Genomic DNA, 14,876 nt, shown 5'->3' on the forward strand with positions numbered 1-14,876 from the left:
TTACCAATTTCAAGCCAATTATTCTTCCCAATAACTAAACCTTCCATTTCCAAGGGTTCTTATCAAAAGAAAAAACTCCTATATTAGTTTAATTGATCTTGACAAGCAATAAATCATTAATGAATATGAAATTATTCTACAAGCAGTATCAGTGTTTTTTTTTAGTCAACATTAGTATCATCCATTAGTATAAAACTAGTAAACGCCAGAGAGAATAAAGGGAAAAAAACGTTAATAAAATAGTAATACTAGTAACCGTAGTTATACCATTGCACACAAAGAAGCAAAGTAACAAATATGCTCTCACATGCTTCATTCTTTAAGCAAGAAAAACACTCACACACACAATTAGCTTATAAAATGAACAAATAATGAGAAATTCTCTTCATTAACAACAATTGATACACCTCATCTTCAATGGAGTTTCTTCTTTTCCTCTTTTTAGCTTCTCTTCTTATCTTCAATACAATAATTGCAGATCAAATTACTAAGGTTCATATCATTACACTTTCATTATTTTATTTTGTTATATGATAATTGAGTGATCAAATTATTTTATATTTTATATTTTTTGTAGCCTTATGTTGTTTATATGGGAAATCCAATTTCATCACCAAACAACATTGATGTAGATGATGGACAAATACCTGAATCAGTTCATCTTCAGTTACTATCATCATTCATTCCAAGGTTACTACTTACTTACAACATTATCAATTCATTTTTATCCTTTAATTAAAATCGATATTTCGATTAATCGAATTTATGGAATGGAAATGTTTTTAATTTTTTCAGTGAAGAAAGTGAGAGGGTAAAACTTATTCATCATTATAGTCATGCTTTTAGTGGATTTTCTGCCATGCTTACAGAGAATGAAGCTTCTGCATTATCTGGTAGTTCATCTTCTCTTTCTTTTTGTTTCTTTTTAATTTTTAACTTTTATGACTCATTGACTTTTCTTCCTATTTTGTTGTGAATACATTGCTTCATATTTTACTCTTTTTTTATTTATCAATATTTTTAGCCATGTTAATAAAATACTATTTAATATTTTCTTATAAGAATGTTATAAGTAAATTCGATTTTTTTTATTCATTCAACAAATCGATAATTGATGTATTTAATCTTTATAAAAATAATAGAAATCAGATACATTAATCAATCTATTAAACGAATAAAAGAATTAAATTTATTTATAACAGTGATCCGGGAAAAAAGTATATAGTTTTCTAACATATTCTTACTAATTAAAATTTACATAGCTAATTTTTTTAATGTGAGTAAGAACTCATTTTAAGGATCACAAATACAAAATACTAGTGTCAATTTCATTATAGTGATTCTTTGCTTTAAGTAAAATCTGTCTAGATTAGTACTAATAATTAAAGAGAATGAAAATTAATTATGATGTTCACCAACCTTAACAATGTTGAAAAAGATGTTTTAAGTTTTAAAGTGAAATACTTTTAATAATGCAAAGAATACAATCAATAAATTCAGAATGTAAATTATTAGTATATTTTTTATAAATCATATAAATTTAAATAAATAAACAGGCTGTTATATAAATGGATTTGTCTGGTTTTGAGGTAACTATCAGTTGTTGATTGGTAAACAGGACACGATGGTGTGGTGTCAGTGTTCCCAGATCCAATTTTAGAATTGCATACAACAAGATCTTGGGATTTTTTAGATTCAGATTTGGGAATGAAACCTCCTGTCACTACTTCCCAACATTCATCAAATGATATAATCATTGCTCTCATTGACACAGGTGACTCATTTTTTATTTCTAAACTAATGCTCTCATTGACACATCTTATATTAATGAGTGATTTAATTGACTAATTCATATAGATTAAGAAAATTATATTAATGAAAGGGATAGTACTCTAATATTCACTTTTATTAATGAAAGGGGTAAAAATGAACACATCATGAATACAATATAAGTGTTTTTTTTTATTATAAATAAAAGAGTTTTAGGACTTAGGACTAATGTATTTTTATCATTCTCTCTGACACTCATTTTTTATTTTTTTTTATTGAATGTTATAGAAGTGAGTCGTTCACTTTAAAAATGAACTGATTTAGGTGTTTCTCCATCATCTACTTCAATGTTATTTAAAGAAATTGAATTAAAAGTGATGTAACTTTTATTAATTAAATTTTACAATAAAAAGCGGTACAAGTTGTGAAAAATCCAAAACAAAATTTAGAATTGTAATTTTAGAAACGGTTGTATTTCACAATCTAGAAATAGATGTAGAAAAATTAACATCAATCATTATTATGACATATATTAAAAATGTAACATTACATAGATAATCGCTCACGTAAATATAACATTATATTTCATCATCAAGTGATGGTTGAGGATTTTTCAATATTTTTTGAATATCTTCGGTTGATTTCGCAATCTTCGCATCCACTTCAATTAGATCTGTTGTTTTATAACAGTGGATGTATTCCACATAAACGAATGATCTTTAGAATGTGTAGGTACAAATTCTTTAGTATGGATTTTAGATTGACAAAACGGATGATCTTTAGGAACATAAATCAATAGGGGACTTCTCACCGTTGATGTATACAAAAGCAAGATATGAATATTGAGATATTTTGTGTATATTTATGCTAACAAGATGACAGACACCCATATTTATACAAGTTTTAGATTAATATGAACCTTAGAAATTCAATCCTATCTCAGAGGATATTCTTGAGACGTTTTTTTGGATACACCCTGATTTGTTTAGTAAAATCAGAGTGTATACAGAAATATAGTTTCGAATAAACCTAAGTTAGAATTATTTTAGAAAATGGGATGTATCAAGAAATACATTTTTGAATTCACCTTGAACTATTCACACATAACCTCTTATAGAAACATAACCTTTTATGAAGTATAAAAAAGATAGAAAATTTTATAAAACTGAAATATACATTAAAATGTATGAAAATATATACAATTTACATTGTTAATATCAATCTAACATTACATACAATATATGTGTCACCACCTAAATATATTGTTAGATAAAAACGTTTACGGAGAAGAATTTATTATATCATTTAAGGCATCCATTATACTTTCCAATATCACACTAGCTTTGGCCATTTTCCCATTTTCACCCTTGATTTGTTTGGTCCCTACCACATGCTTAAGTCTACTTCTCCATTTTTTTTATGTGATACCTACAAAGTAATGCACGTGATGTAGGAAACATATTGGCAACTAGATTCATTAGTATGGTATCACGATTTGTGACAATGACATTTGACATATTTCCTTAGTCCTTCAACAAAGTATGACACACTTCTAAAACTTGAGTAACAAAGTCCTATTTTTTACTTTCCAAAAATGCAAACTCAACCAAAAAATTCTTTTCCATAGAAGTAACACCAACAATTTCAAAAAAATAGAAGCTTGTAGTTGTGGGTTTTATATGTTGAATCAATAATGAGCACAGTAGGAAATATGTTGAACAACTTTATGGAATCAGGATGACTCCAAAATATATTTCAAAATATTTCTCCATCCGCACACACTATGTACCTAGATACATAATGGTTATCATCTAACAGCTTCAACAATTGTTGTATTTCAGTTTCATCCCCTCTTATCACCTTATTTTTTCGGGCATGAAAATTGTATACTTTCTTGATATTTGAGATATTTTAAGGTCTTTTAAATTTTAAAGTTACAAGTATGTTTTGGGCTACACCATATTCAATATCATGTCATAAACAATTTCCTTCTCTTCAACCTTAAGGTGACATGCAATGAGATGATTGACTAACTTGTGACACATGTCATGATTATGTATACCACAAATCACATTAAATCTCCATATTTGCCATAAGGTATCCGCACAACTTAAAATGACACTCACATTTCCAGGAATAAGTGGCATCACGTTTCAACTTCCACATAGGATCACTTATTTCGCATCTTTGTGTCACAAATGTTTGCCTTTTATAAAAAAAACCATTATCTTATCTCCCAATTACAACGGCGAACCCTAATTTAGCAACCTCCATGCGGATCCATTGGAGCATATGATCACGTAGGATTTATGCACTTGCCACTTCTTTCGCATCTTTGTGTCACAAATGTTTGCCTTTTATAAAAAAAAAACATTATCTGACCTCCCAATTACAACGGCGAAACCTAATTTAGCAACCTCCATGCGCGCGGATCCATTGGAGAATATGATCATGAAGACCAAACTCATGTTTATTTGTAAATTATATACCAACATCTACTTGGACATCAAGCGATTTAACATACGTAAGCCGACTAGCTTTGGGAAAACATTAGAGTGCACCATATCTAAGGCCAATCATAACATAATATAATTAAAAACTGACCTAAGTTAACTCCAAAGTAATTCTAGAAATACACTTTCGTATGATATTCAACAGAAATCCGGATGCAAAGTTCGTTTTTTTAGACAAAAAACCAGATTATAGGAAGTAATAAGGAAGGAAATACATGTACATTACCTTAAATTCTACCTTCTTTTGTCTCTTTTACTCCTTTTTATATGAAAATACTGATAAATGTTGTTTTGAAGTAGAAACGTTGATTGAGTGTAGAAGAAGGTTTTGGTAGGGTTTGAAGAAGAAAATGGTGATAATGATCATAGTGAATCAAACATGCATGGTGGTGTTTTTTAAAAAATTTCTGCTTGACAATCTCAAAAATACACTTATGCATTTGTCACTGAGTTGTTAAATTATAAAAAAATCATTATTGGGGTTTCTCCGGAGATACACTCCCGGATTATATTTTGGGGAAAATAATGGTATTCTGATTTAGAACATATTTTGGTGTGAAATATTTGTGAGAGATGTACTTTTGGAATTAAGAGAGTATTTTCAAATTTCTATAGTGTGGCTCTCCACCACTAAGGGTGGGAGAAGTAACCCCTAAATTAGGTACTCTAGTTTTAGAATTTTATAATTTGAGAATTTATATTTAAATAATAAGAAGTGGAGAGAGAGAAAGAAAGTAATGAATCTTACAAATTTATTTGCGTTATCACAATGTTATAATGTCACATATTCTTTTTTTTAGAATGTGATTGGTTATAAAGACAAAATAAGAAGAGAAAAATATGTAAGAAGGATTTGAGAAATGAAGAAAAATTGAGGTAATGTATAGTATAAAAGAAAGATAAGGAAAATGCATAAATAATAGTTATTCTTGAAAGTAAAAAAAAAAAAAGTCTCTAAAAATATTGAATTAATATAAAATAGGAGATTAAATATAAAAATTCTTAGCAAAATGAAACTTCTCATAACTTCTTGTTTTTAAAGAGATCGTGAAAAGTTCTCAGTTCCACTTTTTTATTATCAGAGAATCGAGTTTGGGTATGAGAAAGGTAAAAAAGTATCACCACCGTTCCACATTCACATGTCTACTTCTGTTGATACATGTTATCTTCTCTTTTTTCGTGGCACTCAACCAAGTATTTATTGATGCCATGTATTATTCATCTTATGATTGAATACTTATTATCATTTGATTTATATAGATATGGTTGATTTGTGTGGTATTTTTTGGTGAGAGCTAATGTAAACAAGAGAAGATTTATAATTATTTTTGATTGATTTGTGTGATAAGTTAGTGCGAAATATGTGTTTTGTACAATTTATATATTCAGTAGTAAAAGTATTATTTTGCATTTATAGGTTTTTAATGATTTCGTTGAAGGACTGGGGTTTCTATGGTATTGTGACCAATTTAGTGACGAATAAAATGGATAATTAATAGGTGTTTTTGAGTTTTGAATGCTTCTTTTAAAGGATATGAATTTTTATGGTTCTATGACTAGTTTAGTGACAGATTAAATCGGTCACTAAAAAGAGGCATACCAGTTAGACACAAATAACTACACATTGATATAAATAAATCCACATAAATGTCATGTGTGTCTAACTTGTAGGATATGCTTGTAGCACAAGGATCCTAAACACCCTTACATGGTTGACACTAGGATTTCTTCCTGACCAAGTTTCTTCATGAACTTTGTTTATCAATTTCTTTGTGGGGCACCTGTTTAGCATATATGTTGCAATTGATATAGACTCACCCCAAAACTCATGTCGTAAGCTCTTTTGCTTTATCATACTTTTGGCCATATTGAGAATGCTTTTATTTCGTCTTTATGCCAAGCCTTTGTGTTGGGGAGTGCATGGAGCTCATGAATGATACCTTGGCTTACATAAAAGGATTCAAAGTTCTTAGAAGTATACACATCTCCATTATCAGTTCTCAAGATCTCCACCAATTTTCTTCTCTGCATTTCCACCATTACTTTGAATTTTTTTTAAAACATCCATAGTTTCATTTTTGGCCTTGGTAAAAAATAACCACAACATCCTAGAAAATCCATCCACAAAGGTGATGAAGCATGTGTTCTCACCATGACTAAGTACTTCTAATGGTTCACAAATGCATGAGTGAACCACAACTAGAACTTCCTTTGCTCTCATAAGCAAACTAGAATTGAAAGCTAGTCTAGGTTACTTCCCTACCAAGCACCCACTACATGAGCTTCAAGAGGTATGCACCTTAGGGACTCCTAGGACCATCCTTTTGAAATTCATTCGACTTATGCTTTTTTATTTTAAGCGACCATTCCTCTTGTTCCATAACTCAACTTCTTGTTCATGTGATGTTGCAAGAAAACACTTTACATATAAAATTTTAATTCATACCTTGAAAGTCATGTTTCTTGACAAGCAAGACTTCAGGGATTTACCTCTTATTGGAGTCAAATAACTTAAGACAAACATTCTCCAAGAGCACTGAAATGCCCTTTTGCACTAGTTGCCCTACATTTTATAAACTGCACTGCATATTATGGACAAACAAAAAATCCTTGATCATTTCTTATTCTTCGTCCTTCCTTTGTATGGGCAACTTTCACATACCTTCTTTTAGGATATATTTCTTATTATCCAAATTGATGTTGGCTTTCTTACTTTCACCAAAATCAACCACCCACTCTTTCTTTCATGTCATCTGATTGTTGAAACTAGTATCAAGATACCAAATTTGGGATTTTGAAACCTCAACATCATTTGCAGCCATAAGCATGTCTTGATCCGAGTCTAAGCCAAAATTATCTCGAGCTATCTTGGTCTCTTATTCACCATTCTTGGGCTTTTTTCCTTTACCTAGCCGACAATCATATATATAGTGTCTCATCTTCTCACAACTGTAGCATTATACCTTTCTTTTGTCAAAAATCTTCTTCTTGTGTTGGTACTTAATAGACCTTCCACCATTTATGTTTGATGTTTATGGCTTGTCATCTACATGTTGTCTTTCTTTGTATGGATTATTTCCCTTGTTCTTCTTTCACTTTTCCTTACTTGCCTCTAGTTTCTTGAATTTTGCCAAGAGTGCTTATTCATGTTTTTTCAGTTTCACTTTTATTTACCTTTATTTCAAAATCTTCAAGAGGGCTTTGCAAAACTTCAATCTTCATGCTATCCAAGTCCTATGTCTCTTTGTTGGTCACCACTATGCGATCAAAGAAATGAGACAAGGTTCTCAGTATTTTCTCAATGATCTTCGATTTCTTGAGAGATTCACCACATTGCTTCATGTGATTTGCAAGGGTTAGTAATCTTGAGATTTAGTCTCCTATTTATTCAACATTCTTCATGTGTAAAAGTTGGAGTTTCCTTCTTAATGACTGGAACTTCTCCTTCTTGCCATTGGATTCACCACCAAAATACCTTTCCAACTTGTCCCATGTAGCTTTGGAACAAGGTTCACTAGTGATTTTTTCAAACACCTTTTAAATCCACACTTTGATGAATGAGGAAGAGAACATTACAATCCTTTTTCTTCTCTTCATTGGGTGCTTTCTTTTGTGTTACAGTTGCATATTCTAGGAAAGCTTCCAAACCCGCTTCCACCATATAAAAAATATCTTGTGCACCAAAAATCTATAGAAAAATTTTATGTTGTGGATCTTGATATCATGATTTTTACGGTGTTCAAATTTCTATAATAAACCTTAAAAACGTGTTCGGATCCATATCTGTTATTCTTGTTTCATTTGTTCTCTCCTCTCTTCCTTTTTCCTTATGTGTATCTTTGATGATGAAGATACTTTTGTGTATTTGTGAGAAAATGAGAAAAATTGGCGTTGCTTTACTAAAGATGCCCTTTTATAAGCACTTTATTTCAACAATCACATTTTATCCCAAGAGTCATGTCCCAACAGTCATGAAGGGAGAGAAGAGGGATTTAAACTTTATTTTGAATTTCAAAATAAAAATTCCATTGGCTTAATTATCCATCAACTTAAATAATCACCACATTAAAGTATCTTTTATTTAAAGGCAAATTTTTAATTACATGAGTCATATTTAATGGATTAATAAAATAATCCAACAAAATCACCTTCACTTAAGTCACCTATTTGTCTCATTTCTTGCTATCGAGAACATGTAGGTGTGGTGCAAAGTTGTCATGACTCGCCATTCTTGATATCTCTTACAATCATTTAAGTTTCTTAGGATCAACAAAGCTCTGATACCAATTTGTTGGGGATAAAAGTTGAGAGAAAAGAGAGAAAAATAAGAGAATGATTGAGAAAGTACATGTGAGAGAATGAGAGAAAAATAAGAGAATGATTGAGAAAAATCTCTTACAATCATTTAAGTTTCTTAGGATCAACAAAGCTCTGATACCAATTTGTTGGGGAAAAAAGTTGAGAGAAAAGAGAGAAAAATAAGAGAATGATTGAGAAAGCACATGTGAGAGAATGAAAAGGATTATTATTGCATTGATCAATATAGGAGCTATATATACACTAGGTAGTTGTTACATGTTTAGCAAGTAACTGCTTCACTTAACAAATTAACAACAATAACTACCTCTAACTAACTCAATTAGTTATATAAATTGATTCTTACTAACTCCAACTAACATTGCTCAAATTAAATTCATCAACCATGTCACAGTAGCATGATATATGAATTTGGATGCTCTTATATTATTATTTTTCAATTCTCTTTTTTTTTTAATATAATTTAATGTTTAGTTGTTATACAAAAAAGAAAAAAAAAAGATAATTTGTTAAGTGTATAACATAAAGAACATGAGAGAAAAAACATTAAAAGTTACAAATTCATGACCTATAGACCCAAAACAAATAGTGTTATGTTATCATATGAAAAAGATTTGTCATAACTTATTGCACCTCTTTTGGGTATTCACTCCCTATTGATGGTTTAGCATCAACATCATCTATTATGCATTGTGGCCCGCAACTAGCTATTATGATTGCTACTACCCACATGATTTTTCATTTTGAAACAAAACAAACAATACCTATTTAATTTTCCTAGTACTTTGTGCTCATTGAAATCTTTACAAGCTTATCTTGGCATGTTGCATCATATATTATGGGTTTCCTTTAGTTAGACATGTGATTTTTAAATAAAGCAGCATGGATCGTGTGTATGTAGCAGTATTCTTCTAACTTCATCATTAACATTTGATGATATAAAAATGCTAGCAGCATATAGACTTTATATGCTGTCACAACTTTTTAACACTAAAAAGTTAAATCCTTCCTAATCAGAGCGCTCTCAAGTTTTTGGAGATCGTAATTATGTTAGTTGTAATTTAACCGTGACAAATTAAATAGAGACTTTATTTAACTACGATTTAACTGTGACGATATTTTATGAGGTTTTATTTAACCTCAGTTTAATTGTGACAAATTTTGAATCATGTGCGGTCACACCTATAAAGACGGTCCTATTGAAAAGCTTCATCAATTACTAATTCATGAATTTTAAAGACCTTACTAGAGTTTTCCTGTTGAATATTATGAACAATTTGTTTGAATATTATTCAATTATATAATACTTATCTATGTTCTTTAATCAAGGGATATGGCCAGAGTCACCAAGTTTCAGAGATGAGGGTATAGGCAAGATTCCCTCAAAATGGAAAGGAGTTTGCATGGAGGGTCATGATTTCAAGAAATCTAATTGCAACAGGTCATCACTCCTTCTCTTACAAATTTATGTTAAAAAATTCAAATTGATTATATGCTACATTTGAATTCTCTTGAAAAAACTACAGGAAACTGATAGGTGCGAGATACTACAATACACAAGATGCTTCAAATAGCAACAAGACTCATATTGAAGGAGCCAAAGGTTCACCAAGAGATTCTGTTGGACATGGAACTCACACTGCATCAACAGCAGCCGGTGTATTCGTGAACAATGCTAGTTATTATGGTTTAGCAAAAGGAACATCAAGAGGTGGTTCACCTTCTACTAGAATTGCAGCCTATAAAACATGCTCAGAAGAAGGTTGTTCAGGTTCGATGATACTAAAAGCTATGGACGATGCTATCAGAGATGGAGTAGATATAATCTCGATCTCTATTGGACTTAGCTCGCTAATGCAATCGGATTATTTGAATGATCCAATAGCCATTGGAGCATTTCATGCTGAAGAAAGAGGGGTTATGGTGGTGTGTTCAGCTGGGAATGATGGTCCTGATCCTTATACTGTTGTGAACACAGCACCATGGATATTTACAGTTTCGGCTTCTAATATTGATAGGAACTTTCGGTCGACCGTTGTCCTTGGAAATGGGAAAGCTTTCCAAGTAAGCTTCTAATATTGTAGATGTAATTATATGAAACGTAACTATATGAAGCACTCACGCAGACACAGATAATGAACACGACAAATGCATCGATATGTAGGTATCATAATAATTTTAGAAAATAGAAGTAATTGAATGCAATTATATGCATCCGTATGTGTCAATGTTGGATATCGGACATACCTTCAATCTAGAGTGTCCGCGCTTCATAGCTAACTATAATATCTATTTCATATACTAATCTTTTCATGTATCGTGAGGGCGCTGGCATTAACTTCTCAAACCTTACTCGCTCAACAATGCATTCTCTAGTCTTTGGAGAGGAAATTGCTGCCAAATTCGCGCCAACATCAGAAGCTAAGTACGAATTCTAATAGTACTAGTTAACAACTTTTTTGGCTTTAAAAATCCCGACAGAAGAAACGTATACTAAGTGTTTTTTTATGAATTGCAGGAACTGTTATCCTGGATCACTAGATTATACCAAAGTAGCAGGCAAAATTGTTGTTTGTGTTAACGATGACCCGAATATTTCAAGGCGAATCAAGAAGCTAGTTTTACAAGATGCAAGAGCCATAGGGATGATACTAGTCGACGAGAATAATAGAGATGTTTCCTTTGATGCAGGTGCATTTCCTTTCACAGAGATTGGAAATGTTGAATGGCATCAGATCCTTCAGTACATAAACTCTACCAAGTAAGCATGATCAATCTTTACATAAACTCTACCGAGTAAGCCGTTATTTCAGCAATGAGAGTAAATGTAAAATACATTGACATAATATGCTAGCTATATTCTCAGATTATCATGTTTCTGTTACAGGAATCCAACCGCAACAATTCTTCCAACAACAGAAGTTCCTAGATATAGGCCTGCACCAATTGTTGCATCCTTTTCTTCCAGAGGTCCTTCTAGCCTTACAGAAAACATTCTCAAGGTAATTTTCTACAATTCGTTCCTACATGCAGTTCATTTAGCTATGTATCAAGAAACACGCTAGCATGTCGAGAACAGTGCACTTACTATTTTCACTAATCTGTTGTGAAGCCTGATGTCATGGCTCCAGGAGTTGCCATTTTGGCTGCCATGGTTCCCAAAACTGATGAACCAGGAAGTGTTCCAATTGGAGAAAAGCCGTCCTTATTTGGCATAAAATCAGGTACATCTATGGCATGCCCACATGTGACAGGTGCTGCAGCATTCATCAAATCAGTACATGGCAGATGGAGTCCTTCAATGATCAAATCAGCATTAATGACAACAGGTTCCAGACCAAAACAATTTTCTAGTATTTTAATTTAGCATTGACACGTGTTAGGCGTACCGACATGTATCAGTGTTGAATACCACCATGAAACTAATATATATGTAGTTATATTCAATCGCTCCTATATTCTCAAATGATTACCAGTGTTAACGTGTCAATTTCTCTGTCTGGTCTAGTATCAAACGTGTCCGTGTTAGTGTCTGGTGTCTGTTTCATTTACTTATGTTGTTTTGCTGATCGCTTTTTTCAGCTACAACATACAATAACATGAAGAAGCCGGTGACCAACAGCTCAAACTACAATGCCAACCCACACGAAATGGGAGTCGGAGAAATCAATCCACTCAAAGCTCTCAACCCCGGTTTAGTCTTCGAAACAAATATCCAAGACTACATCAGATTCCTTTGTTATTATGGCTACTCAAAGAAAATCATTAGCTCAATATCTAAAACCAATGTAACTTGCCCAAAAGCCTCTCAAGATCTTATATCCAACATCAACTACCCTTCAATCTCTATACAAACCCTTAAAAGAAATCAAAAAGTAAAAGTGATCACAAGAACAGTCACCAACGTGGGAGCCTTAAATGTCACATATGTTGCAAAGGTGCATGCACCAGAAGGAATGATTGTTAATGTCTTCCCTAACAAACTTGTTTTTTCAGAGAATGTTGAAAGAATTACCTATAAAGTGTCATTTTATGCCAAGGAATCTCATGGTGGATATAATTTTGGGTCTATAACATGGCTTGATGGTCGACACTATGTTCATACAGTATTTGCAGTCAAAGTTGAATAATTTTTTCACACACACATATACATACACATATTCCAATAGATTACATAATTATACATACATATCTGATTGTATTTTTCTTTTTTAACTTTTTGTATAACATTATGTTGTGTATGGGAATGAGCTCTTTTTTTTTTTTTACTAGACTCTATTATTCAAAAATATGAGTTTCTCAATGAGATAATTCTTCTTGACTATCAATCTCTTGCTTTATATTAGGGTTGTTCAAAAATATGGTTAGTTGAATTGTATACTTAAACTGAATTGCATAGCACCATAAAAAAAACATAACCACTTAAATGGTTAATGAACTGAACTCTTTAATTTAAACAATTCAAATCCAAATTTTTTTTTTTTGTAAGCAAGAATATAATTAATGAGAGAACTAAGGTTCTCCAACCTTAAACAATTCAAATCCAATTTAAAACCGGTTCAGAACCAGTTTTCAATTATAAATGGTTTATTTATATAAATTAGTTTCTCATAAAAAATAATTTTTTTAAAAAATAACAATTTTTTCAAATAAAAAAAATTCCAAAATATTAAATTTTTCATAAAAACAAATTCAAAATATTTTTTTTTCGGAAAAACTCTGTTTTTCAATTTTCAATAAAACTCGATTTTTTGAATTTTCGAAAAAACTTTATTTTCCGTGTTTCCGAAAAACTCAACTTTTTGAATTTCTGAAAAAACTCAGTTTTTTGTATTTTCGGAAAAACTTTATTTTTTGTTTCTGAAAAACTTGATTTTTTGTATTTTAAAAAAAAACTTGATTTTCCATGTTTCTGAAAAACACGATTTTTTGAATTTCCGACAAAAACTCAATTTTTTCGTGTTTCTGAAAAACTTGATTTTTTGTATTTTCGAAAAAAATCGATTTTTCGTGTTTCCAAAAATTTTGATTTTCCGTGTTTCCGAAAAACTCGATTTTTTGTATTTTCATAAAAACTCGATTTTCCGTGTTACTGAAAACTCGATTTTTTGAATTTTCTTAAAAATTTGATTTTCCGTATTTCCGAAAACTTTGATTTTTTATTTTTTTCTAAAAAACTCGATCTTCCGTGTTTCCGAAAAACTCGATTTTCCGTGTTCCCGAAAAATTCGGTTTTTTTAATTTCCAAAAAAACTCGATTTTCGGTGTTTCCTAGAAACTCAATTTTTTGAAAAACTCGATTTTTCGTGTTTCCGAAAAAATCTATTTTTTGTATTTTCAGAAAAACTTGATTTTCGTGTTTCTGAAAAACTCGATTTTTTGTATTTTTTGAAAAACTCGGTTTTCCGTATTTCCGAAAAACTTGATTTTTTTCTGAAAAACTCGATTTTTCTTGTTTCTGAAAAACTCAATTTTTTGAATTTCAGAAAAAACTCGATTTTCCGTGTTTCCGAAAAATTCGATTTTTTTAATTTCCAAAAAAATTCAATTTTCGGTGTTTCCTAGAAACTCGATTTTTTGTATTTTCTGAAATACTCGATTTTTTCGTGTTTCCGAAAACTTATTTTTTTGTATTTTCGGAAAAACTCGATTTTTCGTGTTTCCGAAAAACTCGATTTTTTGAATTTTCGAAAAAACTAGATTTTCCTTGTTTCTAAAAACTCGAGTTTCTGAATAATTCGATTTTTATATTTTTGAAAAGCTCGATTATCCGTGTTTCCGAAAAAACTCGATTTTCTGTGTTTCCGAAAACTCAATTTTTGTATATTCGGAAAAACTCAATTTTCTGTGTTTCCAAAAAAACTTGATTTTTTGTATTTTCGGAGAAAATCGATTTTTCTTGTTTTCGAAAAACTCGATTTTTTGAATTTTCGGAAAAACTCGGTTTTCCGTGTTTCCAAAATCACGATTTTATTGTATTTTTGGAAAAACTCGATTTTTGTATTTTCTGAAAAACTCAAGTTTTTGAATTTTTGAAAAGACTTGATTTTCCGTGTTTCTAAAAACTCGATTTTTTGTATTTTCTGAAAAACTCGATTTTCCGTGTTTCCGAAAAACTCAATTTTTAATATAAAACTAATTTATAACGGCAAAGTGGTTTTAAACCAGTTTATATATATAAACCGATTTAAACCAATTTATAACTGAAATAAAACTGTTTTAATAGTTAACTGAATTGTTATTAATGTGGTTACTAAAAACTGAACTGAACCATTT

At 30.9% G+C, this 14,876-nt stretch overlaps 1 protein-coding gene across 1 annotated transcript; it reads left to right on the top strand.

Moving 5' to 3' along the window:
- Positions 1 to 317: 317 nt before the first annotated feature.
- LOC131640280 (CO(2)-response secreted protease-like) lies at positions 318 to 12,848 on the top strand. The gene is made up of 11 exons (XM_058910690.1): positions 318 to 492; positions 578 to 690; positions 796 to 893; positions 1,619 to 1,774; positions 9,930 to 10,041; positions 10,127 to 10,664; positions 10,925 to 11,025; positions 11,119 to 11,361; positions 11,488 to 11,602; positions 11,713 to 11,929; positions 12,183 to 12,848. The coding sequence occupies exons 1-11, from the start codon at positions 418 to 420 to the stop codon at positions 12,728 to 12,730; spliced, it is 2,316 nt and encodes a 771-aa protein (XP_058766673.1). The 5' UTR covers positions 318 to 417; the 3' UTR covers positions 12,731 to 12,848.
- Positions 12,849 to 14,876: the final 2,028 nt, after the last annotated feature.

The sequence above is a fragment of the Vicia villosa genome, unplaced genomic scaffold, assembly GCF_029867415.1.
Source record: "Vicia villosa cultivar HV-30 ecotype Madison, WI unplaced genomic scaffold, Vvil1.0 ctg.003025F_1_1, whole genome shotgun sequence".
Taxonomy (NCBI): Eukaryota; Viridiplantae; Streptophyta; class Magnoliopsida; order Fabales; family Fabaceae; genus Vicia; species Vicia villosa.